Consider the following 27,658-nt stretch of genomic DNA (forward strand, 5'->3'; position numbering starts at 1 on the left):
ATAGAAAAATTTCAGGAAAGATGCATATTAAACTGCTTTCTGAGGTTACTTTTAGGGAGAGTGATGGTATTTTAGGTATAGGTGTGCCTCATCACAGGTTTGGTTCCAGACCACTGCCATAAAGCTAATGTTGCAAAACAGCAAGTCATATGAATTTTTTGGTTTCCCAGCACATATAAATGTTATGTTTATACTATAGTGTAGTCTATGAAGTGTGCAGTAACATTATATCTAAAACACAGGCTGGGCATGGTGGCTCACACCTGTAATCCCAGCACTTTGGGAGGCCAAGGCGGGCGGATCACAAGGTCAGAAGTTCGAGACCAGCCTGGCCAATATGGTGAAACCCCGTCTCCACTAAAAATACAAAAATTAGCCATGTGTGGTGGCGGGTGCCTGTAGTCCCAGCTACTCAGGAGGCTGAGGCAGGAGAATCGCTTGAACCTGGGAGGTGCAGATTGTAGCCAAGATTGCACCACTGTACTCCAGCCTGGGTGACAAAGCGAGACTCTGTCTCAAAACAACAACAACAACAACAACAACAGCAAAAAAATGTGTACATGCCTTAATTAAAAGTACTTTATTGGGCCAGGAATGGTGACTGACATCTGTAATCTCAGCACTTTGGGAAGCCGAGGCAGGCAGATCACCTGAGGTCAGGAGTTTGAGACCAGTTTGGCCAACGTGGTGAAGCCCTGTCTCTACTAAAAATACAAAAAAAAAAAAAGGCCAGGCATGGTGGTGCATGCCTGTAATCCCCGCTACTTGGGAGGCTGAGGCAGGAGAAATGCTTGAACCCCAGAGGCCGAGGTTGCAGTGAGCCAAGATCACACCATTGCACTCCAACTTGGGTGATGGAGTGAGACTCCATGTCAAAAATAAAAAATCTTTATTGCTAAAAAATGGTAACAATCATCTGAGCCTTTAGCAAGTGACAATCCTTTTGCTAATAGAGGGTCTTCCTTCCATGTTGATGGCTGCTGACTAATCAGGGGTAGTGGTTGCTGAAGACTGGGGTGGCTGTGGCAATTTCTTAAAATAAGACAACAGTGACATTTGCAGCATCAATAGACTTTTTCTTTCACAAAAGATTTCTCTGTAGCATAGGATATTGATTGATAGTGTTTTACACAAGTAATTTGTTTAAAAATTTTTTCAAAACTTGAGTCACTTCTCCCAAATCTTGCTGCTGCCTTATCAAAAAGTTTATGGAATATTGTAAATCCCTTATTGTGATTTCAGCAATGTTCACAGCATCTTCACTAGGAGTAGGTTTCATCTCAAGAAACCACTTTGTTTGTTCATCCAGAAGAACAGAGTTCATCCATGTTGATGGCTGCTGGATGAACATAGATGAACTCTTCATCCATTCAAGTTTTGCCACGAGATCACAGCAATCCAGTCACATCTTCAGGCTCTACTTTAAAAAAATTGAAATTTACAAAAATAATTTTTCTTTTTTTGACTCTAGCAGGACTCAAACTTGCAACTTTTGAATTAGAATTCCAGCGTGCTATTCAGGCTCCACTTCTAATTCTAGTTCTCTTGCTATTTCCTCCACATACGCAATAACTTCTTCCACTGATCAGACGAGATTGGGTGCGTTCAGGTGGTATGGCCGTAGACTTTTTTTTTTTTTTCCCCCCCCGAGACCGAGTTTCACTCTGTCGCCCAGGCTGGAGTGCAATGGCTCACTCTCAGCTCACCGCAACCTCTGCCTCCTGGGCTCAAGCGATTCTCCTGCCTCAGCCTCCTGAGTAGCTGGGATTACAGGCATGCGCCACCACACCTGGCTCATTTGGTATTATTAGTAGAGATGGGGTTTTTCCACGTTGGTCAGGCTCTCAAACTCCCGACCTCAGGTGATCCACCCGCCTTGGCCTCATGAAGTGCTGGGATTACAGGTGTGAGCCACGGCACCTGGCCTTCCACTGAAATATTGAAACCCTGAGAGTCATCCATGAGGGTTGGAGTCAACTTTTTCCAAACTCTTGTTAATGTTGATATTTTGACCTACTCCCATGAATCACAAATGTTCTTAATGGCATCTAGAATGATGAATCCTTTGCAGAAGGTTTTCAGCTTAGTTTGTCAAGATCCATCAGAGGAATCACTATGTATAGCAGTTAAAGGCTTATGAAATTTATATCCTTAATAATAAGACTTGAAACTTGAAATTCTTAGTCCGTGGGCTGCAGAATGGATGTTATGTTGGCAGGCATGAACGGCGTTGATCTCCTTGTACATCTCTCTCAGAGCTCTTAGGTTACCAAGTGCATTGTCATTGAACAGTGATATTTTGAAAGGAATCTTTTTTTTCTCTCTCTCTCTGAGCAGTAGGTCTCAACAGTGGGCTTAAGATACTCAGTATGCCATACTGTAAACAGATGTGTTGTCATCCAGGCTTTGTTGTTTCATTTATAGAGCATAGGCAGAGTAGATATAGCATAATTGCTTTTAAAAATTTTATTATGAATTTAATCTGTTTCATTTATTTTATTTCAATAGATTTTGGGGTAAAGGTGGTTTTCAGTTACATGGATAAATTCTTTTTTGTTTGTTTGTTTTTGAGATGGAATCTCGCCCTGTCACCCAGGCTGGAGTGCAGTGACACGATCTTGGCTCACTGCAACCTCTGCCTCCCGCGTTCAAGTGATTTTCCTGTCTCAACCTCCCAAGTAGCTGGGGCTACAGGCATGCACCACCATGCCCAGCTAATTTTTGTATTTTCAGTAGAGACAAGCCTTCACCATATTGGCCAGGCTGGTCTCGAACTTCTGACCTTGTGATCTGCCTGCCTCAGCCTCCCAAAGTGCTGGGATTACAGGCGTGAGCCACCATGCCTGGCCGAATAAATTCTTTAGTAGTGATTTCTGAGATTTTGGTGCACCTGTCACCTGAGCACTGTACACTGAACCCAATATATAGTCTTTTTTTTTTTTTTTTTTTTTTTGAGCTGGAGTTTCACTCTTGTTGCCCAGGCTGGAGTGCAGTGACGCAATCTCGGCTCACTGCAACCTCTGCCTCCCGGGTTGAAGCGATTCTTCTGCCTCAGCCTTCTGCATAGCTGGGATTCCAGGCATGTGCCACCACGCCCAGCTAATTTTGTATTTTTAGTAGAGACGGAGTTTCTTCATGTTGGTCAGGCTGGTCTCAATCTTCCAACCTCAGGTGATCTGTATGCCTCTGCCTCCCAAAGTGCTGGGATTACAGGCATGAGGCACCATGCCTAGGCTTCAATATGTAGTCTTTTATCCCTCACTCCCCTTCCACCTGTCCCCCCAGAGTCCCCAAAGTCCATTATATCATTATTATGCCTTTGTGCCCTCATAGCTTAGCTCCCACTTATAAATGAGAACATACAATATTTGGTTTTCCATTCCAGAGATACTTCACTTAGAAGAATGGCCTCCAGCTCCATCCAAGTTGCTGCAAAAGCCATTATTTCATTCTGTTTTATGGCTAAGTAATATTCCATGGTGTATATGCACCACATTTTCTTTATCCACTTGTTGGTTGATGGGCATTTAGGTTGGTTCCATATTTTTTGCAATTGCAAATTGTGAGATATAGCATAATTCTTACGGGCCCTAAGGATTTTCAGAATGATGAATGAGCATTGCCTTCAACTTAAAGTCACTGGGTACGTTAGCCCTTCACAAGAGAGTCAGCCTGTCCTTTGAAGCTTGGAAGTCAGGCATTGACTTCTCTCTAGCTGTAAAAGTCCTAGGTGGCATCTTCTTCCTACGTAAAGCTATTTTGTCTACACCGAAAATCTCTTTAGTGTAGCCACCTTCATCAAATGATCTTAGCTAGATCTGGATAACTTGCTGCTTCACCTTGCACCTTTTGTGTTATGAGGACAACTCTTTCCTTAAACCTCATAAACCTATGCTAGCTTCAAACTTTCCTTCTGCAGCTTCCTCACTGCTTAGTTTTCATGTAATTGAAGAGAGTTAATCTTTCTCTGGATTAGGCCTTGGCTTAAGGGAATGTTGTGACTGGTTTGATCTTCTGTCCAGACCACTAAAACCTGCCTCACATCAACAGCAAGCCTGATTCACTCTTTTATTCTTGTGTTCAGTGGCGTAGCACTTTTAATTTTTTTCAAGAACTTTTCGTCTGCATTTGCAGCTTGGCTAACTGCTGTTAAGAGGCCTAACTTTTGGCCTGTGTTGGCTTTTGGCTTTTGACATGCCTTCCTTATAAGCTTAATCATTCCTAGTTTTTGTTGTTTTTTTTTTTTTTTTTTTTTTGTGTTTTTTTTTGAGACAGAGTTTCACTCTTGTTGCCCAGGCTGGAGTGCAATGGCACAATCTCAGCTCACTGCAACCTCCGCCTCCCAGGTTCAAGAGATTCTCCTGTTTCAGCCTTCCAAATAGCTGGGATTACAGGCTCCCACCACCACGCCCAGCTAATTTTTGTGTTTTTAGTAGAGATGGGGTTTTGCCATGTTGGTCAGGCTGATCTCGAACTCCTGACCTCAGGTGATCCGCCCGCCTTAGCCTCCCAAAGTGCTGGGATTACAGGCGTGAGTCACTACGCCCAGCCCACTTCTAGCTTTTGATTGAAAGTGAGATATGTGCAATTTGTCCTTTCACTTGAAAGTTGATTTAAAGGCCCTTGTAAGATTGGTTGTTTACTGGCCTAATTTTAATATTACTATGTCTCAGGGAATAGGAAGGCTTGAGGAAAGGGAGAGAGACGGGGAAAGGACAGGTGGGTAAAGCAGAACACACACGCAGTTACCAATTACGTTTGCCGTCTTTGGGCATGGTTTGTGGTGCCTCAAAACAATTAAAATAGTAACACCAAAGGTCACTGATCCTAGATCACGATAACAAATACAGTAATAATGAAAAAGTTGGAAATATTGCAGGAATTACCAAGATGTGACACAGACACACAAAGTATGTGTATGCTGTTGGGAAAATGGGCTAATGGACTTGTTTGAAACAGGGTTGCCACATACCTTCAATTTGTGAAAAATGCAATATCCATGAAGTGTGTAATAAAGGGAAGCACAGTAGAATGAGGTATGCCTTTATTTGAAAAAGACTTACTATTTTTATGTGCTTCTGTATAACATTTTCGACAATGAAAATTTATTTTTATATTATTTGTACAATTAAAGCTATTAAAAATGTAAAAACATACAAATACTTGTGAAAGTTACAGATATTAGGATGAATCACTTTTGTCAGATCCAAACAAAATAGGGCCAGGAAGGTCACAGACAGAGGAGGCTCCTGCTTACGTGTGTGAGATGAGTGTTTCCAAAGAGTTGGGCATGGTGGCTCACACCTGTAATCCTATGGACTTGGAATGCTGAGGCAGGATGGTCACTTGAGACAAGGAGTTCAAAACTAGCCTTGGCAATACAGCAAGACCTCATCTCCGTAAAAATTGAGAGAGAAAAGAAAGAACCATTTTCAGGAACTTTCTAAAAACCCCGCAAGAAACTCTTTGATGTCATCCGGGCATCTCCTATTTTGACAAGGTTTATTACTAGACATTCTTTACAACTAGTAATAAACCTAGTCCTTTTTGAGCGTACTTGCCTAGTGCTCTCAAAAGAACACTTGCCCAGTAATGGCATCTCCACCAGTGAACTGACAACAATGGCTTTGGGCCTCTGGAATGAGTGAACTCTGTTTCTAAGCAGCTTAAGTGAATCTCTGCCTTTTTCCTAATAAAGCTGCCCTTTATCCTTTCCTCACTGGATACACTGGTGACTTGCCATCCCATGCATTCCAGATTATAATTCTTATTTCTTATTCCCAAATAAACTCAACATATTTGGGGATAATTTTCCTTAGTGTCTTTTTTTTAGACTCACATACTCTTGCTTGTGCCACACAAAAACCTATATAATGTCCAACAAATCATTAATATCATTATTATCTCATTATTTCCCATCTTTATTTTTTATTTTATTTTATTTTTTTTGAGACGGAGCTTTGCTTTCTTTGCCCAGGCTGGAGTGCAATGGTGCAATCTCAGCTCACTGCAACCTCCGCCTCCTGGGTTCAAGAGATTCTCCTGGCTCAGCCTCCCAAGTAGCTGGGATTACAGGCACGTGCTACCATGTTTGTATTTTTAGTAGAGATGTTGGTCATGCTGGTCTTGAACTCTTGACCTCAGGTGATCCACCCACCTCAACCTCCCAAAGTACTGAGCTTACAGGCGTGAAAGCTTACAGCCACCACGCCTGGCTGACACTTTATTTAACTGAGTTCTCACTTTCATTGGTGGCCAGATTTTGGTAGATCTCAGATATGTTTCTTGGCCACAGAGTTAGCAGGTGCTGCTTTCAACAACAGTGTCGGGTAATAGTTAATAGTACAGGAGAGGTTTATTTAGGCCAGTACAAGGATTGGAAGCAGTCCTTCTCTAAATGTGCAGTTGTCAGGGGTCTGAAATATAAGGGGGTAAATCAAATATAAAAAAGGCAAGCAGAAATTTTAAGTCAGGATAAGGATATGGTCTGGAATTGTAATCGTTTGCTAATTTGTGTAAGAATGTGCCAATACTCAAAATAAAAGGATATAAGCTTGAATTGCATAAGGTTTATCTCACTAGGGAAGCTTGCCATAATGCGCCTTGATTGTTGAGACGTTATTGGGCCTGAGCTCAGTGGTGGGGCTGTTAAGTGACAGTTCTTGGCTGAGGGGAATGCAACAACTGCCTTCTGGGCCTGCTTTTATTTTTACTTAAATGAAAAAGTTTCAATAAAATCCCTAGGGGAGCATTAAATTTTATTTGCCTAATTTAAATTTTACTTGTAAATAAAAATTAACCATGTGATTATATATTTTACAAAGTTTGGCATGTGCATATTACCTTATAGTCTTCCTTTAAACTTAAATGAAAATGCTTAATACGAAATACTGTACATTTGTTTGCATGGATAAATACATAAATGTTTCAAATGAAATAGCATATCATAAAAATCTCTCGTACGTTATCTTACTTATTTCCCACTCCCACCAGCACCACTACTATTACTTTTTGTGAGCATGTTGTTACTTAATAAGTACATAAGCATTCTTATTTTCTCCTCTTTTTACATGAAAGGTGGCATACTGTATATGGTATTCCACATGTTGCCTTAGTTTTTTTTTTTTTTTTTGTAGTAATGGGGTTCTCACTGTGTTTCCCAGGCCGGTCTTGAACCCCTGGGCTCAAATGACCCTCCCATATTGGCCTTCCAAACTGCTGGGATTATAGGCATGAGCTACTGTGGCTGGCCTATTGCTTTTAAAAAGATAACACTATTAACTCTTTTCATGTTTTTACTCTTCTCTTTATTGCTACGTAGTATTGCTTTATACAGATTTATCATACTTTAACCAATTTCTCTTGGTGAACATTGGGGTAGTTCTTAGTGTTTTGCTATTATAAACTATGATGTAAGAATTCTGCACCAAATACATGTGCATAATTTCAAAGTGTGCAAGTACATCAGTAGGTTATATTATTAGAAGTGGAATTTCTAGGCCAGTATATGCAGATTATATGAGTAATTTTAATGCAAATTACCAAATTGCCCTCCATAAATTGTACAGATTTGCATGTTCATCAGTAGTGCCATTTTGCAACGTTGTCAACAAATGTGTTTTCAAACTTTTTGATTTTTGTCCGTTTGATGGGAGAAAAGAAGTATCTAAGTTTAATTTGCGTTATCTTATTATGAGTGAGATTATCTTTTCACAGTTTTCAGAACCATTTTTATTTCTTTTCCAACTGTCTTTTTGTATCTTTACCCAACTTTCTTTTGGTTTGTGAAGTAATATTTCAATAATATTTTATGATTATCATTTTTAATATTTACATTCCATTCCATTATGTTATTATAGCATTGTTTTTTTTTCCGTAGTTGGGCATTTGATCTACTTTTTGAGTATGGCTGTTACATTTTTTCTGCTGAGAACAGTTATTAAACAGGTTTTTCTCATTAAGATTATTTATTTGGGAGTCAAAAATGCTAGGATCTGTTACAGGTTTTTGTACTAATTAGCTATGAGGAAACCACATAATTTGTCTGGGTCTGAGTTGGTAAAACTTGGAACTTTCAAAGTTTGAAATCCCTTAGAGCCACAGTATGTAGAAATGGATTGCCCAAATTAATAAATCTTGAATACTTAATATGATCTTAGTCTTTTCCCCTAAATGAAATTAATTAAATTTTGTTACAGTGTTTTCTACCAAAGATATGAGAGTGCTAAAGAAATAAAAGGAACCCTAAGCTCACCTAGGCAATTCTTTCATTTTACCAGTGGGTGAACTTTTTTCCCAAGGAGGAGGGATGAGCCTCTTTATTATACACAGCTAGCTGTTGAGTAGTACAGTTGAGACCAATCTTGGATCATTGGATTTCTACCATACTACTTAGTGTTTTTGTTTTTTGTTTTTTTGTTTTTTTTACCATACTACTTAGTGGTGGTGTTATTGTTTTAATTTTTTTCTCCTTTTTATCTTCCATATCTCCTGGGCAGTTAGATATTAATACATGTTTGATACCGATGTCTTTATCTTTCTTTTTTTTTTTAAGAGGCGGGGTTTTACCATGTTGCCCATGCTGGACTTAAACTCCTGGGCTCAAGCTGTCCTCCCACCTCAGCCTCTTAAGTAGCTGACATGTGCCACCATGCCCAGCTACAGGCGTGTGCCACCATGCCCAACTACATTTTGTTTTTCTTTGGAAAGTTTTTGTTTGATTCTGTTTTTTATTTCTACACTTACCATAATCTAGGCACTCAGCACCCAATACCTAGGTTATTAATGCCTTCTGGCTGTACTGATCACTTTCCTGTCAGCTCTGTCTGCCTTTGCTTCTTTGCAGTTTATTCAATGCACTGCTGATAGCTAGATTGATATGCTTTAACCCATGTTTTTACCATGACCTCTTCCTATTAAAGAACTTGAGTGGCTTCCTATTTTACATATGCTCTAAATTTCAAAGGTTCTTCTCAAGTGATTGTGGCTTACTTAGTTGATCATATGTCTAGCTGTCCTCTGCATCTGATCAGATGTTGTAAATTTATCTTCCAGGCTTATATACTCCTTGGCTGTTAGAACTTTTGGTTTTTTTGAGGTAGGGTCTTACTCCGTCACCTAAGCTGGAGTGCAGTCGCAATCTCGGCTCACTGCAACCTCCTTCTCCTGGGTTCAAGTGATTCTCTTGCCTCAGCCTCCTGAGTAGCCGGAATTACAGGCGCCTGCCACCATGCCCAGCTAATTTTTATATTTTTAGTAGAGACAGGGTTTCACCATGTTGGCCAGGCTGGTCTCGAACTCCTGGCCTCAAGTGATTTGCCCACCTTGGCCTCCCAAAGTGCTGGGATTACAGGTGTGAGCCACCGCACCCATCCTGTTCCAACTTTTGAATTGGCTATGTTATTTATTTTAAACATTGAAAACTTCCAAGTGTCTTTTCTTTCTGTTGTCAGTGATGAATAATGTTTCCTCCAGATATGCATGTTTTAGTTTAGTGCTCATTTTTGCTGTAGCGAAGAGCAATGCTATTTATGTGAATGTACATGTGGATTTGAGAAATGTTAATTTTGAAATGAACAACAACAACAAAAAAATCAGAAGTTGCCAGACAGGAAGAAAATATAATGGACAGCCTCTTGGGTGCTGGATTTTGCTAGAGTATGTGCAATAAAATGAGATGATTTCTGGGATTAGGGAAGGACGTAAGAATTGTGTTACTAAAGCTTAGGTCATGGAAAGTAGCAGAAAAGATGAACAGTTTTTCCATTTTGTCTATATGAGGGCAGGATTTAGGTCCAATTTTGAAGTTGGACCTAGATTGGATAAAGGGAGCTAGGAGCAAAGTTGACTTCAGAGACTATAGGTATAGGTCCCAGGAAAGAGTTAATAGTAACCAGCGCATTGATTTTAGGAGATGCCTGGGTAGTCTAACCTGACTTGAATCCAAATAATAGAAGACAGTTTTCTAAGTAAATTAGGAACTTTAGAGTATACTTAAATGTTAGGAGCAAGTACCTGTATAGTTTGTACACAGACATGTGAAAGTAAAATGGTTAGGTATTTAAGCACCAGTAATGTAACAAGTCCTGTGCTAGACTATGTGTTTACAACGTGAAAAAAAAAAATAATTTGGGCCTTAGGGCAAAGGGAGAAAAATTTATGCTATAGGAAGATATGTACAAAGTGCAAGGTAGTTTAAATTAGGAATCAGTGGGCTGGACATGGTGGCTCACACCTGTAATCCCAGCACTTTGGGAAGCCAAGGCGGGCAGATCGCTTGAGGTCAGGAGTTTGAGACCAGCCTGGCCAATATGGTAAAACCCTGTCTTTACTAAAAATACAAAATTAGCTGGGCATGGTAGCACACGTCTGTAATCCCAGCAACTTGGGAGGCTGAGGCAGGAGAATTGGTTGAACCCGGGAGGTGGAGGTTGCAGTGAGCCGAGATCATGCCACTGCACTCCAACCTTGGTGACAGAGCAAGACTCTATCTCAAAACACACACACAAAAAGTTAGGAATTAGTGAACTGTGCTTTGAGAAAAATCAAAGGGGGCATGGATACTTTGTATAATTTGAATGAATTACCCCTACAAAAAAGTGGAACCATAAAGAAATGCCTCTTCCTCCATCAGCCCATCTGGTGTATTAAAACAGTGAGGTACTATATTGAGCCCTGAAGTTCGTAATCTAGAGGGAAAAATTTACATTAATTTACATTAATTCTCTGGATGGAGGTGCCTGAAATGATCCTGTGGTTTTGGGGGTGTCCCTTAACATTTCTCTGACTTAATCAAAATTTTACACCATTCTGAGGCTTAAGACTAAACAAAAGCTTTTGCTGACTAACCCAGTCTCAACTTAATCTTTTTTATTTGTAGTTTTCTGTCATATCTCTCATAATATTTTTATGCTTCAGGATATAATTTTAGGCTGGGTGTATTGGCTCACGCTTGTAATCTCAGCACTTTGGGAGACCAAGGCAGGTGGCTCACCTGAGGTCAGGAGTCTGGGACCAGCCTGACCAACATGGTGAAACCCCATCTCTGTTAAAAATACAAAAATTAGCCAGGCATCATAGCGTGCGCCTGTAGTCCCAGCTACTCAAGAGGCTGAGACAGGAGAATTGCTTGAATCCAGGAGGCAGAGGTTGCAGTGAGCTGGGATCATGCCACCACACTCCAGCTTGGCAATAGAGCGAGACTCCATCTCAAAAAAAAAAAATATATGATTTTAGAAATGTATTGTTTCAAAAGTGTTTTATATTTATCTTGTTTAATTAGAATGTAGATAGTTTTTAGCTTTCTGGGTCTCACATAGGGCTATATATACAATAAGAATTTAATAAATTTTTATTGAATAAGAACTTCCTAGCCGGGTGCAGTGGCTCATGTCTGTAATCCCGGCACTTTGGGAGGCCAGGGTGGGTGGATCACTTGAGGTCAAGAGTTCGAGACTAGCCTGGCCAACATGGTGAAACCCTGTCTCTACTAAAAAAACAAAAATTAGCCAGGTGTGGTGTCACGTGCCTGTAATCCCAGCTACCCGGGAGGCTGAGACAGGAGCATTGCTTGAACCCGGGAGGTGGAGGTTGCAGTAAGCTGAGATTGCACCACTGCACTCCAGCCTGGGTGATAGAGCAAGACTCAGTCTCAAAAAAAGAAAAAAGAACAAGAACTTCCCAGTAATTCTCTTGGATGCTGAATTAGTTGGCTTTTGATGGGGCAACAAACGACACGCAAATCTTTGTAGCTTACAGTAACACACATTTATTTCTTACCAGCATTCTGCAGGTCAGCTGTGCTCAGCTGGCTCAGCTGGGCTTGCCAGTGGTTTATTCCAGGCTGAAGTTTGTTCATTATGGATGCCAGTTTGAAGGATCAGTGTCTCTTTGGGACATGGTCTTCTCTCGATGGAGTGCAGGAACACAAGCAGCACCTCTTAAAAGCACTTCATGGAACTGGTCCACATTCCATTGGTTAGAGCAAGACATATGGCAAGACATACACCAAAAACTTAAAGAGTAGGAAATTTATGACCTGGCATTACTATGCAGAAGGAGAAGAAAAAAGTAGGAAAGTAATTTTGCCTAAGGGATGGGGGATGGGAGAGTATTTATTGAACAGTAATATGCACTAATACAGATGTTTCTGATTTAAAACAAAATATTAAAATTTTTTTTTAAGTGAAGTTTTAAGTATAGAGAATCTGGTAGAGAGGAGGGCCTCCAAGGACCTGGGCGTGAGAAAGATTTAATAAAAACTTCAAAGCAGTATCAGCATTATAAGGTAGGGGGCAGCAAAGTCTTCCCTCCTAGGTTGAAGTCTCCCCACCTAACTCCTGGGCGACATTGAAGTATGGAGTTAGTCCTCCCTAGGTTCAAATTCTAGATCCATCACTTCCTACCTATGTACTCTTGAGCAAGTTATATTTTAGATCTGTAAAATGTGGGTACCAGTTATCTTTTTTCATTTCAGCTCTAAACGCATCTTTCATTGTCCTGTTTGTGATACTGGAAGTTTTTCCTTTGCCAGTTACTGTTAAACTTTGTCAGTAGAGAGACTAGAAGGACCCTGGAGGAAGGGTGTTTCTTGCTGATTCTAGTGTGCCCTTTGTGGCTTGCTTCTATAGCATGCTGGAACTAGTGGGACATTCAATGGCACCCAACTCTTAAGGAGTTTTAGCAGCAACTCTCATATGCAATTTCCTAGTGAAACTGCCTCTCCATGGGTGACTTCCCCTGCCATTGCAAAGTTCAGCTTCCCAACAAATTCCACTGGCATGAGTTGTCCAGTGGATGACTTGTTCTGGCATCACAGAGAGTGATTTTCTAGTGCATTTTGCTGGCGTGGCACCTTAGTACGTTTTTCTGACGTACATAGCTGTGCCCTCTCCACACAGTCTGATCTCTGCCCTGTCAGTGAGAGTAGACCTTTTATAGACTGGTCATTTCTTGGTGCTCTGTGTCAGATCTCGAATAGTAACTGCTCCCTATATCTGCTATTTCTTTAACTTCTGAGTAGTAAATTTCCTGTTGTAACTAATAATTTTTTATTTTTTTGTTTATTTTATTTAATTATTTTTTGAGACAGCATCTTGCTCTGTTGATCATAGCTCACTGTCGCCTCAACATCCTGGGCTTAAGTAGTCCTCTCACCTCAGCCCCCTGAATAGCTGGGACTACAGGTGCATGTCACCATGCTTGGCTGATTTTTTTTGGTAGAGATGGGGTCCTACTATGTTGTCTAGGCCGTTCTTCAACTTCTGGGCTCAAACAATCCTCTCTCCTTGGCCTCCCAGAGTGCTAAGATTACAGGCATGAGCCACATACCTGACCTTAATAATGTTTTATATTAAAAGTTTCATATTCAATTTATCATGTGGTTTCTGTCTTCTAATTGTACTTTGACTAATATATCAGGTTTATAAGTAGTACTTTCTCATAAGATTATTCTGAGGATTGAATGGGATAATATAAGCAATTTATTTAGAATAGTGCCTGTCATAGAGCAATTACTTTAGTGTTTATTAGAAATATTGGTAGGATCATCATCATCATAACTACCACTAGCTAAGAGTGACATTTCTACTTATTGTCCACAGGATGTTTCGTCTGAACTCACTTTCTGCTTTGGCAGAACTGGCTGTGGGTTCTCGATGGTACCATGGAGGATCACAGCCCATCCAGATCCGGCGAAGACTAATGATGGTGGCTTTCCTGGGAGCATCTGCAGTAACTGCAAGTACTGGTCTTTTGTGGAAGAGGTGAGTGTTATCCAACCATCTTGTTCTTGCATATACTTTTATTCTTCCAGTCATCTCTCTTGTCAGAAAGGAGTTGATTTCTGGCTTAACTCTGTATCAAAATTTCTTGCCCAGATCATTTGGTATTATGAATATTCATCTATGAAATAAGATGTTTCAAAGAATTCAACATGCCAAGGCAATACATAGGAAACACTGTGCTTCAAGGTCTGCCTGTCTCCTCTGCTAAACATTTTAAATAACGTGGTAGGGATAGCAATAGCAGCTTTAGAAAATGAATGGTTTCCGGCCAGGCGCAGTGACTCACGCCTGTAATCCTAGCACTTTGGGAGCCCAAGGTGGTCAGATCACTTGAGGTCAGGAGTTTGAGACCAGCTTGGCCAACATGGCAAAAACCCATCTCTACAAAAATACAAAAAATAGCCAGACACAGTGACGTGAGCCTATAGTCCCAGCGACTTGGGAGGCTGAGGCAGGAGAATTGTTTGAACCTGGGAGTCAGGTGGAGGTTGCAGTAAGCCAAGATTGTGCCACTGCATTCCAACCTGGGTGACAGAGCAAAACTGTCTCAGAAAAAAAGAAAAAAAAAAAAAAAGAAAATGAATGCTTTCTGAGACTTCACAACTTGGCGACCCTGTGAAATTAACTAAGGAACCTTGGTACTTTAGTGTCCCTGATAGTTTTTTTCACTAGTTATGGAAACTTCCTTGGAGAGAAGAGAAAATGTAGCGAGCCACGGTCTTCTCTTTCTTAAAATACATAGGTACTGTTTTTCTGATTCTGTCACTCTGTTTTTTATTTTTGTTTGTTTTTTGAGATGGAGTCTTGCTCTGTCGCCCAGGCTGGAGTGTAGTGGCACAATCTCAGCTTATTGCAACCTCTGCCTCTGGGTTCAAGCAATTCTCAGCCTCCCATGTAGCTGGGATTACAGGTGTGTACCACCATGCCTGGCTAAGTTTTTTTGGTTTTTTTTTTGGTATTTTTAGTAGAGATGGGGTTTCACCATGTTGGTTAGGCTGATCTCGAACTCCTGGGGTCAAGTGACATGACCACCTCAGCTTCCTAAAGTGTTGGGATTACAGGCATGAGCCACCATGCCCAGCCTCTAGGGCTAATTTAGCCCTATTAATATAGGATGATCTTTCTGGGATGTTATTAAATGCCTTAGGTGTTCCGTGAGGTTCCTCTAGTCTGACTTGGTAGAGCTTGATTGTTTTCTCTTGTGAACTCTGGAAATTGACTGGCCTGTGGCTCCTTGGCAATTATTTTGTGTAGTTTCATCCTAAAGAATGCACTGCTTAGTGTTGACTCAATACTCAAGAGTGTTCCATATACATTTTTAGAGCTCTTTCTCTGTGTGACTTTTTCCTCTTGAGTCCTCTGCCTCACCAATTCCAGGCACCTCAGGTTTTCTAAACCTTGATCTCTGTCACCTTAATTTAGCAAGATCACTATATTTGGCTTGGGATCCTCTTTGTGGTCTAGAAAATGTTTCCAGACAGAAATTCTGGGCAATTATAGGCCTCCATTTTTCTTTTTCTTTTTCTTTCCCTTTTTTTTTTTTTTTTTTTTTGTGAGATGGAGTTTCACTCTGTCACCTAGGCTGGAGCGCATTGGTGCAATCTTGGCTCACTACAACCTCTGCCCCCCAGGTTCAAGAGATTCTCTTGTCCCAGCTTCTCGACTAGCTGGGACCAGGCAAGCACCACCAAACCCGGTTAACTTTTGTATTTTTAGTAGAGATGCGGTTTTACCATGTTGGCCAGGCAGGTCTCGAACTCCTGACCTCAAGTGATCCACGCACCTCGGCCTCCCAAAGTGCTGGGATTACAGGTGTGAGCCACTGCTCCTGGCCAGGCCTCCATTTTCTTAGAGAATTGCATACTGTGCAGTGTCTGAAAGCAATCATTTGATATATTTTGTTCAATTTTCTGTATTTTTGCCCTGGTGGAAAGTCAAATCTATTACAGTTTGCTCCATTATGGCTGTAAGCAAAAGTCTTCTTTTTGTACATCATTGTATTTCATCAATTCTGTAATATTTAATTAATTTTAGTATTATATCATTACAGCAGTGGCTTCAACTACCAGAAATACTTGTATTATTTTTTAAAAAAGAAATACTTGTATTATTTTGAGCCCCTATTTCTTCTTTATTTTTTATTTATTTATTTTTTTTGAGACGGAGTCTCGCCCTGTCGCCCAGGCTGGAGTGCAGTGGCCGGATCTCAGCTCACTGCAAGCTCCGCCTCCCAGGTTTACGCCATTCTCCTGCCTCAGCCTCCCGAGTAGCTGGGACTACAGGCGCCCGCCACCTCGCCCGGCTAGTGTTTTGTATTTTTTTTTAGTAGAGGCGGGGTTTCACCGGGTTAGCCAGGATGGTCTCGATCTCCTGACTTCGTGATCTGCCCATCTCGGCCTCCCAAAGTGCTGGGATTACAGGCTTGAGCCACCGCGCCTGGCCTCTTCTTTATTCATGTTCCTTTTTATTGTAGTGAAAGAAGCATTTTTTTTAACCATTTTTTTTCTAAAGACCTTGATATTCCACCCTTTCAGTTACAGTTGGGACAAGGGGAGGATGAGAATGGGAAGAGTTGGAGTGAGATGAAGAACGAGGAGGGGCTCTATGGCTGGAAGTCTAGTCCATTTAGTTGTTGTGCTGGAAGGGCTCATTGTCTCTGGTTTCAGTGAGAAGATGTGTGGATGAGGGCTTCTGTCACATGTCTTCACCGTTTTAAAATATGCAATTCAGTAGTTTAAAGTGTATTCACATCATTGTGAAATAGATCTCCAGAATGTTTTCATCTTGCAAAACTGAAACTCTACTCATTCAAGAGCAACTTCCTTGCTTCCCCTTCCCTCAGCCCATGGTAACCCCCATTCTACTTTCTGTTTCTGTAAATTTAAATATTCCAGGTAACTCATGTAAGTGAAGTCATACAATATTTGTGGTTTTGTGACTGGTTTATTTCACTTAGCATAATGCCCTCAAGATTCATCCATGTTGTAGCTTGTGAGAGGATTTCTTTCCCTTTTAAGGCTGAAAAATATTCCATTATATGTATATACCACATTTCGTTTATTCATCTGCCAATGGACTTAGGAGTTGTTTCCACCTTTCAACTATTGTGCATAGTGCTGCTGTGAACATGGATGTGCAGATATTTCTTTGAGACCCTTTCATTTCTTTGGGATATATACCCAGAGATCATGTGGAAGTTCTATTTAATATTTTTTGAGGAACTTCTTCATGTAGAATATTTGACAAGTTTCGTTGCTGTTGCTCTGCTAAGCTGTATCTGTTTGCTTATTTGGCTAATATGATGGACATTCAGTATTAATCCAGATTTCTTTTTTGCATATCCAGGGCCCATGCAGAATCTCCACCATGTGTAGACAACCTAAAAAGTGACATTGGTGATAAAGGGAAGAATAAAGATGAAGGGGATGTTTGTAACCATGAAAAAAAGACTGCAGATCTTGCGCCTCATCCAGAAGAGAAAAAGAAGAAACGTTCTGGATTCAGAGACAGAAAAGTATGAAGCATAGTCTTACAAGTTGATCAGAAGTATATCCTAAAGTAGAATAACGCAGTTCAATCTTTTTAATCATATGTTTCAGATGGTTAATGTTCACTTTCAAGTTAACACTTCTTTGCTATTTTCCATCATGTTCTAAGCCAAAAGTACTCTTGGAATGTGAAGTTAAAGGAGGTAGTTAAAAGGGTCTAGGACCAATAACCGCGATTAGCATATTTTTTCTTAGTTCTTTCAGTTCAGCAGCCTAAGGTGATTCTTTGTTTCTGGATCTTCCTGATGCTAAGTGTTATATACGTTAAGTTGAGTCTTTGTGGTATTTCTGATACCAAGTTGTAGAGAGAGAATAAAATCTCTTTGGAAATATAACTTCTAGAAGACCAAGTAACTTTGAGGACAGCACAAACTTCAAATGACTATCAAGATTTTATGTAATTAGACCCTGCGCGGTGGCTCATACCTATAATCCCAGCACTCTGGGAGGGAGAGGCGGGCAGATCACCTGAGGTCAGAAGTTCAAGACCAACCTGGCCAATGTAATGAAACCCTGTCTCTGCTGAAAATACAAAAAGTAGCCTGGCATGGTGGCATGCACCTGTAGTCCTAGCTACTCAGGAGGCTGAGGCAGGAGAATTGCTTGAACCTGGGAGGTGGAGGTTGCAGTGAGCTGAGATTGTGCCACTGCACTTCAGCCTGGGTGGCAAAGCAAGACTCAGTCGCAAAAAAAAAAAAAAAAAAAAAAAAAAAAATTTATGTAATGAACACAACCTGCTGTTATATATGTATAGCTTTGCCTCAGTGAAGTTTCATTTCCACTACAGCAGTTCCTATGATATCAGGTATTTGATTTCCTCTAACATGAGCGATGAACAATGAAAAGGATAGATTTCTTAGACATTTTGTATGTCAAGGTTAAAATTCAGGGAATTGCCTTCCATTGCTAAACTATAGCTAATAATGCAACAAGATAATTTGAGTTATTTCTGTATTTTGTGTGTGTGTGGTTTGTGTATTTGCAAGAAGAGTTCTTCTTTGTAAAATCTGGATCTTCTGTCTGGTTTCATCTGTTAGAGGAAGTTATTTTTTTATTTTTGGAGACAGAGTCTCCCTCTGTTGCCCAGACTAGAGTGCAGTGGCACAATCTTGGCTCGCTGTAACCTCTGCCTCCTGGGTTCAAGCAATTCTCCTGCCTCAGCCTCCCAATAGCTGGGATTACAGGCGTGTACCACCATGCCCAGCTAATTTTTGTGTTTTTAGTAGAGATGGAGTTTCACCATGTTGGCTAGGCTGGCCTTGAACTCCTGACTTCAGGTGATCTACCTGCCTCGGCCTCCCACAGTGCTGGGTTTATAGGCATGAGCCACCGTGCCCAGCCTAGATGAAAGTATTAAATGTGTTTTCTCTATACCCAAATTCATGTCTGATTGAGGTGAATTTGAACAAAAGTTATGCATCACAAGTCAATTATCAAGTTTTATCAATGATCCTTGTTTTTCTGGCAGGATACATTTATTTACTCTTTTGCCCTGAGTGAATTCAAAGAAAGCACAACTTGACTCTGTGCCAGTAGTTTCATCTACAGGCCAGTCACACTTTCCATTTTGCAAAATACAGCTAAAATGTCCCAAATAAACATTTATTTTGAACCTACTTCCATTTTCTACTCCTACTGTCCACTCAGCAGATGAGCATGTCTCATACTTCATAGAAAAAATTAAAACTATCAGTGTGATTCACTCAGATTCCAACCCTTATAGTTACAAAACCTATCTCATCTGTATTTGAAGTAATTCTTACTTCTTTCACTAACGTTTCAGAGGAAGAGCTGTCTTTTCCCTGTTCAAGGATAATTGTTTTAATGTCTTTCTGTATCTCTAATAATCTATTTCATCACTTATTCTGTCTTCATTCTGTTTTTTCAGTCATTCTTTGAATATTCATTCCTTTACATGATCTATATAGATATGTTAAGAATTTCTCTATTTATAATTTAAGAAATAATAAACCACATTTTTATGCCATAAGTTTTGTTTTTTGTTTGTTTGTTTGTTTGTTTTGAGACGGAGTCTTGGTCTGTTGCCCAGGCTGGAGTGTAGTGGTGTGATCTAGGCTCACTGCAACCTCTGCCTCCGGGATTCAAATGATTCTGATGCCTCAGCCTCCTGAGTAGCTGGGATTACAGATGCCCACCACCATGTCTGGCTAACTTTTGCATTTTCAATAGAAATGGGGTTTCACCATGTTAGCCAGGCTGATCTCGAACTCCTGAGCTCAGGTGATCTGCCCACCTTGGCCTCCCAAAGTGCTGGGATTATAGGCATGAGCCACTGTGCCTGGCTTATGTCATAAGTTTATTAAAAACTTATCTATTATCCTATGTAAATTCAAGGGTTTGTTTTATTTTTCAGAGATTGCACCTCTTAAAATGCTCTTCATATCTGTTTCATGGATGAATTAAAACATCCTTGTTTCTTAAACAGTTGGTGTCTTGCTATAAATAAATGTGCATAAAATCCAGATCCAGAGTACAAAGTCATTATAATTAGTAACCACCACTTATTTTCTACTGAAAATAGCATGTTCTTCCCTGAGCCCTCTTTATAGTGCCTCGTGCCTCCTGTGGACCGCAGAGGTTGTGAACCTCTGGATGCCCTGTTCCAGCGTGGTGCTATTGGAAGTTCAGTGAGAGGTGCATAGACCGAAGGCAAGAGAGATGGCAGCACCACACCAAGTCCTCCTTAAACTGCGTTTTTTAATCCCTTTTTTCTTCTCCATTTTGATCATGTATTTTTCTCTTGCTACTTTCCCATTCATTTTTTTCCCTCTGGTCTGGTCCTGTGATGTCTACATCAGCGGTCCCCAATGTTTTTGGCACCAGGGACTGGTTTTGTGGAAGATAATTTTCCTGCAGACCAGAGTGGGAGGGGATGGTTTGAGGAGAAACTGTTCCACTGCAGATCATCAGGCATTAGAGTCTCATAACGCACACAACCTAGATCTCTTGCATGTGCAGTTCACAGTCGGGTTCGTGCTCCTATGAGAATCTAATGTTGCCGCTGATCTGACAGGAGGCAGAGCTTAGTCAGTCATGTTCCACTGCTGCTCACCTCCTGCTATGCAGCCTGGTTCCTAACAAGCCCCGGACCAGTACCAGTCCTTGGCCTGGGGCTGGGAACCCCTGCTCTATATGTTGTCCTTCACATTCTCACTTTTCTTTTTCTTTTAACTTTTTTCTTTTTAAAACGTTTATTTTAAAAAAAATTTATTCATTGTGAAGACGAGGTCTCACTATGTTGCCCTTGCTGGTTTCAAACTTCTGAGCTCAAGTGATCCTCCCACCTTGGCCTCCCAAAGTGCTAGGACTACAGGCATGAGCCACTGTGCCCAGCCCTCTCATTTTTCATTTATACTTTTGTTCTTTTATGTTCTCTTAATTTTTATGTAATATTTCAAATATTCAGAGAAAAAAGAGAATAATGTTTTTTATATTTATAAAATTATAGTCTATAGTTTATAAAATTACATAAGTTTTATAATTTTATAAACAACCAACACTCACTTTTGTCAAGTTTTAATATTGTATTTCTTCAGATTGTTTTTTAAAAAATAAATGAGTATTTAAAAATACATTGCTTTTATACTCCCCTTCAGTCCCTTTCCTCCCCCATCATCTTCCATCTTCTTCAGAGGTAAACTGGTATCCTAAATTTGCTTTTTTGTTTTTTGTGGGTTTTTTATTTTATTTTTTGGAGAGAGGGTCTTGGTCTCTCACATAGGCTGGAGTGCGGTGGTGCAATCATAGCTCACTGCAGCCTCGCACTCATGGGTTTAAGTAATATTGCCGCCTCGGCCTCTGCAATAGAGAGGACTAGAGGTGTGTGCCACCATGCCCAGCTCATTTGAAAAAATAAAATTTGTAGAGTCAGAGTCTTGCTCTGTCACCCAGGCTGGAATGCAATGGCACGATGAAAGCTCACTGCAGCCTCGAACTTCTGGGCTCAGGTAATTATCCTGCCTCAGCCCTATTAGCCAGAACTACAGGCATGCATCTCCATAAGCAGCTAATTTTTTAAAATTTTTTTTATAGAATGGGGACTTGCCCAGGCTAGTCTCAAACTCCTGGCTTTAAGAGATCATCCCGCTGCTGCCCCTTTTTGTTTTCATTTGTTTGTTTTGCTTAATTTTTCCTATTTAGTGTTTCAGTGGCTGCTTTCTCTCACCTGCTAGGTTTTTTTGTTCAGAAGTAGACCTTATATTTATAGCCTGTGCTTCATTGTATTGAAGATCCAGACACTGAGCCCAACAACCGTTTGGCAAAGGTTCTGGGGCAAAGCTGTGGAAAATGCTCTAAATGAGCATTTTCTCTAGGTAGCAGTTTACTAAAACTTCACCCTCCTTTCGTGGTCAAGAGAAGCCCTGCGATAGCTTCTTCTGGTTTTATTCAATGAATTTAGCTCTGGGTTCATGCCTCCTTTTCTGCACACTTACTGCCCTTAATTGCTTTGCCTGTTTTCAGCCTGAAGTCCAGAAGCCTACAACTTCATTTCTTCCTACCATAGTATGTTTCTATGTAGTCTCTGATCCACAGAGATGGTGTCTTGTTTTGAATTGGTTATACCTTTAAAATTTTTCTCATCTTTAAGTTTACCAATGATTTTTATATTTTTAGAGCACAGGCTCAAAAACCAGATTTTTTTTTTTTTTTTTTTTTTTTTTTTTTTTGAGACGGAGTCTCGCTCTGTTGCCCAGGCTGGAGTGCAGTGGCCGGATCTCGGCTCACTGCAAGCTCCGCCTCCCGGGTTCACGCCATTCTCCTGCCTCAGCCTCCAGAGTAGCTGGGACTACAGGCGCCCGCCACCATGCTCGGCTAGTTTTTTGTATCTTTTAGTAGAGACGGGGTTTCATGGTGTTAGCCAGGATGGTCTCGATCTCCTGACCTCGTGATCCGCCCGTCTCGGCCTCCCAAAGTGCTAAGATTACAGGCTTGAGCCACCGCGCCCCGCCAAAAACCAGAAAATTCTAAGTGTATTGAAATCCCACCGTTGTTTCTGTACTTTTCATATATAAAATTGTTCTTTGAATTGTGAGATCCGTTTACAGAAACTGTTGCTGCTTTTTAGACTCTTGCTCAGTAAAGATCTGGTTTATTATTTTTATATTTCTGATAGCTTTGCTGGCATTGTTTTTTCTGAGCTATTTGTTTGATTGAGACTATGTTTAGTGGCATCTTCATTTTAAAAGGCCAAATTATTTAGTTCAGTTTGTTGTAATTTTAAAGTGATAGGAAAATATGAATATTAAAAGATGTAAAATGTGCTATATATGCCAAACAAAATGCTAAAGAAAGTAGGCTGCTGCTGGACACTCAACTCAGTTTACAAACAACAAGAATGAATAGAAAAATGGAAGGAAACTATTGAGCATTTTCTGTGTGCCATAGTATATATTTATATGCATGCATCTATATATGTATGTATATATATTTGTGTGAGTATATATGTAGACATACACTTATATACACATATATAGTTTATTGTGTGGAGAAATTTAGTAGCTTGTCTAAAATCATACAACTAGTTACTCATAGAGGCAGGCATAAAATTATAAAATTTATGTCTGTCTAATGTCAAAACTCTTGCTCCTTATTCTGCATTCTTTTAACATTATGTCTTCTGGTCACAGGACTTTGTTCATGGTTTAACCTTGGTCAGTTATTGTCATGGCATTTCAGTGATCTTAGGATTTCTAAATGTGATCTTGAGCCTTGATTTTTCACTGTATCCACTGTGGTGGAGATTGCTGGTTGTCCACTGAATGGGAGTAATTTGAACCACGTCTAAGCCTGACTCCTGAGTGATGTGAGCCACTACTAGGCCTGGCTCCTAAAGCCCCCACAGGGTTTTTCAATGCACTTTCCCCTTTTCCTGAGAGCTGGAATGGTGATGAGCTGAACTGACCTTGGAAGCCATATGTTGGCTGCCTTGAGCTTGAGTACATGAAGGAACTTATCAATTCCTGCCAACCAGGAATGTGCACTGTGGGTTGTATCTTAGGGAGAAAGACAATTTCATTTTATTGGAGATATTGTATTTTGAGGTGTATTTGTAGTAGCATTTTAACCTACCCTAACTAATATGCTTGTTTTAAAAGAAAGGCCAAGAATCAAGGCCATAGAGATTTTTTTTCTTTTTTTTTTTTTTTTTTTTTAGTTGGAGGCTTGCTCTGTCACCCAGGCTGGAGTGCAGTGGCGTGATCTCTGCTCACTGCATCCTCCACCTCCTGGGTTCAAGTGATTTTCCCTGCCTCAGCCTCCCAAATAGGTGGAATTACAGACACCCGCCACCATGCCTAGCTAATTTTTATATTTTTAGTAGAGACTGAGTTTTGCCATGTTGGCCAGGCTGGTCTCGAACTCCTGATTTCAGGTGATCCACCTGCCTTGCCTCCCAAAGTGCTGGGATTACAGGCACGAGCCACCATTGACCCAGCCAGATTTTTTCAACATGGGCAAAATATGTTGGAGAAGAAATTTTTACAGACATGCTTTTATCATCAATAAGATACAACAAATGAAAAAATATGTTCTTTAGTAATTTGGGGACTTATTTTGACCGACAGTTAAGAACGTTAATATGGGGCTGGGTATGGTGGCTCACGCCTGTAATCCCAGCACTATGGGAGGCGGAGGTGGGTGGATCACCTAAGCTCAGGAGTTTGAGACCAGCCTGACCAACCTGGTGAAATCCCATCTCTACTAAAAATACAGAATTAGCCGGGCATGGTAGCACATGCCTGTAATCCCAGCTACTTGGGTGGCTGAGGCATGAGAGTCACTTGAACCTGGGAGGTGGAGGTTGCAGTGAGCTGAGATCGTACCATTACACTCCAGCCTGGGCAGCAAGAGTGAAACTCGATCTCAAAAGAAAAAAAAAAAAAAGAATGTTAATATTGGAACTTATGTATATTATTACTATTACTGCCAAAAATTAATTTACTTTATTAATTTACTTTATGAGACTAGTGTCATAGAACTTGGAATTGCATAGAACCTTAAGAGGTCATCCTATGACAGATGTTCATTATTATGGGTGGCCAAAAATTGACTAGCAAAAGAGAGGGAGTCTCGAAAATGGAGGACAACTGTTAAGTTACAGATTAAGTTATGTCACCTCTTGAGAGAAAGTGTGCCGGCCACATGATATATTTACAATACCTTCCTGCCTGCTACCTTTTCCAGGTGTGGCCTCAGTCTCCATCCCATGCCTATGCATTATTTCTGAAATCAGGGCCCACAGGGATTTACTGTTACTTGCATTAACTTGGGCTCAAGACATTATATCCATGGTTTTCTTTGGGCATTCTACCAAAATTAAGCCATAAAACTGGTATCAGGACCAAGGGAAAATATGTCCCTTTTTTTTTTTTTTTTTGAGACGGAGTCTTGCGCTGTCACCCAGGCTGGAGTGCAGTGGCGCGATCTCCACTGACTGCAAGCTCCACCTCCTGGGTTCACACCATTCTCCTGCCTCAGCCTCCCGAGTAACTGGGACTACAGGCGCCCGCCACCTCACCCGGCTAGTTTTTTGTATTTTTTAGTAGAGATGGGGTTTCACCGTGTTAGCCAGGACGGTCTTGATCTCCTGACCTCGTGATCCACCCGCCTCGGCCTCCCAAAGTGCTGGGATTACAGGCTTGAGCCACCACGCCCAGCCAATATGTCCCTTTTAACAATAGAAAGAGCCCATTCTTCCCTTATCCTCTCCTCTTATTTAATTTGTAAGCCAACTGAAACAGACAATTAAATATAGGCCTTTGAAACAGAGGCCTGTGGTGGTGATATGGACTACCGTGCAAGTAGAGGCATCAGTTGCTCATCTCATCTAATCTTCCATCCATGGTCAAAAGATAGCTGATCCTTTGCAGGAATGTGGTTGGTGATGGGAACAGTGTAACTCCTCTTGGACCATCTATTAACTGTATGTGGTGTCATTCAAGGAGCAAGCCCAGGAGTAGTTTTAAAGCGCTGTTTGAGTGAGTGAGATACTCATCACAGTCAGTACTACCAACTTGGGTAGACTCATTCTTTTTATATTCTTTCCCCCTTGCTTCTGCCATTAAAAATGGAGGAGTGGTGACATTCACCACTGGTCTATATCACTTAAAGTTGTCAAATCACAGAAAAAATTAACTTTTTTCTTCCTTAAGATTTTTTTGTATAGTTATAACAATGTACTTTTCCTTTCTAAAGCTCAAGTTTCCAGCTGGGGCTTACTTTTTATTGGTTGGTCTGCTTTTTTGTTTTGTTTTGTGAAGTTCAGTAACAGTAAACTAGAAGGTGACAGCATTTTGTAAGCACAAGATTTTAAAATGATCCTCAGAGCCGCTCTTTCTTAGGGGAAATAATTATAATGATCTTCATGTTCTTCATCTTCCCCTTGCTGGGGAATTTTTTACTTCATTTTGAAATACTCTTACTATTCAGAGTTCTTCCTCACGAGTCTGATTTTATTGTTCAGTATCACATAGAATGTCTGTTTTTTTTATTATTTGTTTTGTTTTGAGATAGAGTCTCTCTCTGTCACCCAGGCTGGAGTGCAGTGGCACAATCTCAGCTCACTGCAACCTCTGCCTCCCAGGTTCGAGAGTCTCCTGCCTCAGCCTCGCCAGTAGCTGGGATTACAGGTGTGTACCACCACAACTACCTAATTTTTGTATTTTTAGTAGAGATGGGGTTTCACCAGGTTAGCCAGGCTGGTCTCGAACTCCTGACCTCAAGTGATCCACTCACCTTGGCCTCCCAAAGTGCTAGAATTACAGGCGTGAGCCACGGTGCCCAGCCAATGTCTGTATTTGAAAAAAATAATTGTTTTACTGTTGTTTTATACAGATATAGGAAACCTAAAATGATTTTTATAGTAACCATTTCTTTTTGTTCTTCATAGTTTTTTTACTCCAGTGTTTATTCCTAGACATATAGTTTAATCTTGCTTATTTTGTTTGATGATACATCTTTAAAGCGTCTTAATCTACAGGTGACAGAATGCAGGCCATTTAGCCTATGAAGTTTCCTGGGCCTAGGTTTTACTGATGCTTATTCTCAGTGCAATTCAACGTGTTCCACTTTTCTCTGTATTACCTAAATATTGGCATCTGAATTCTGAGGCTTGATCAGACTCAGTTTTGATCCTTGCAGCCTAGTGGTGGTATTATGTTATTTTACCATAAGACACCTAATGTCTAGTTGCTTTTCTTTTTGCAGTATTGACAGCTATTGATGTTCATTGCCTATATCTGTTAATTCATTGAAGTTGCAAAATGATATTCTAATTTTATCAAATCTTTTTCATTTATTAATTGGAATATTTTATAAACAGACACTATCCCTCATCTACTATTTGGTTATAAATTCTCTTTGGCTACTCTTTGATGCAGTTCATATAGGAAAAATAATGCCCAAATTTTGATCCAATTAAGTCTAGCAGTGTTATTGAAGACAAGTGTCTTAATAATGCTCAAGAAAGTCTTATAAGGTAAGTGATTGAATGAACGATCATAATTCTCTTAGTATATCTTTTCTCAGGCTAAACATCTCAAAATCCTTCAACAGTTTTCTCTATATCTCTGCTTCCAAGCCTTTGTTATCTTGGATGCTATATTCCGAACTATTTATATGATAGTTTGTTCTTCCTTTTAACCAGGCTAAGATACAATGCTAAGTGAAAAAAAGCAAAATATATACCATACAATAGGTCTATACTAAATTCTACCAATGTGGGAGTATACTAAGTCTGTTACTTTCCTTGACTTATTATTTCAAAAACGAATCTGATTTTGTCTTAAATTGTTGATTTTTAAGTTCTTATTTTTCTGCCTTTGTGTATATGATTGACTTAACATTTTAGTTCACGAAGTCCTCATTGGTAGTAATTGCTACTCATATGCCCCAAATATTCCAAATGATTTCTTTTTTGTTGTTGTTATTCAGAGGAATAACAAGAATACAGATGGCCTAAAGAAAGGTATTTCTGGCTGGGCACGGTGGCTCACGCTTGTAATCCCAGCACTTTGGGAGGCCGAGGTGAGCGGATCATGAGGTCTGGAGATCAAGACCATCCTGGCTAACACAGTGAAACCTCAACCTCTACTAAAAACACAAGAAATTAGCCGGGCGTGGTGGTGGGTGCCTGTAGTCCCAGCTACTCTGGAGGCTGAGGCAGGAGAATGGCGTGAACCCGGGAGGCAGAGCTTCCAGTGAGCCGAGATTGTGCACTCCAGCCTGGGTGACAGAGTGAGACTCCGTCTCAAAAAAAAAAAAAAAAAAAAAAAAAAAAAAAGAAAAGTATTTCTGTAGCCATTATTT

At 40.4% G+C, this 27,658-nt stretch overlaps 3 protein-coding genes across 5 annotated transcripts in view; all 3 read left to right on the forward strand.

The window, feature by feature from the left end:
* Positions 1–27,658, forward strand: part of ASCC1 (activating signal cointegrator 1 complex subunit 1) — an 885,589-nt gene that overhangs the window by 396,110 nt on the left and 461,821 nt on the right. The window lies entirely within an intron of this gene.
* Positions 1–27,658, forward strand: part of DNAJB12 (DnaJ heat shock protein family (Hsp40) member B12) — a 395,419-nt gene that overhangs the window by 140,782 nt on the left and 226,979 nt on the right. The gene's annotated exons all lie outside the window — the stretch shown is intronic.
* Positions 1–27,658, forward strand: part of MICU1 (mitochondrial calcium uptake 1) — a 263,220-nt gene that overhangs the window by 47,012 nt on the left and 188,550 nt on the right. For 2 of the 3 annotated variants that reach the window (XM_050803630.1, XM_050803629.1), the window contains exons 2-3: positions 13,637–13,763; positions 17,130–17,298. In XM_050803630.1, the coding sequence (XP_050659587.1) occupies positions 13,702–13,763; positions 17,130–17,298 (231 nt within the window). In that variant the 5' untranslated portion in view covers positions 13,637–13,701. Of the gene's footprint in view, positions 1–13,601; positions 13,764–17,129; positions 17,299–27,658 lie in introns of all 3 variants that reach the window. The other variant, XM_050803628.1, reaches the window with a different exon arrangement.

This window comes from Macaca thibetana, chromosome 9 (assembly GCF_024542745.1).
Source record: "Macaca thibetana thibetana isolate TM-01 chromosome 9, ASM2454274v1, whole genome shotgun sequence".
In the NCBI taxonomy this organism is placed as follows: Eukaryota; Metazoa; Chordata; class Mammalia; order Primates; family Cercopithecidae; genus Macaca; species Macaca thibetana.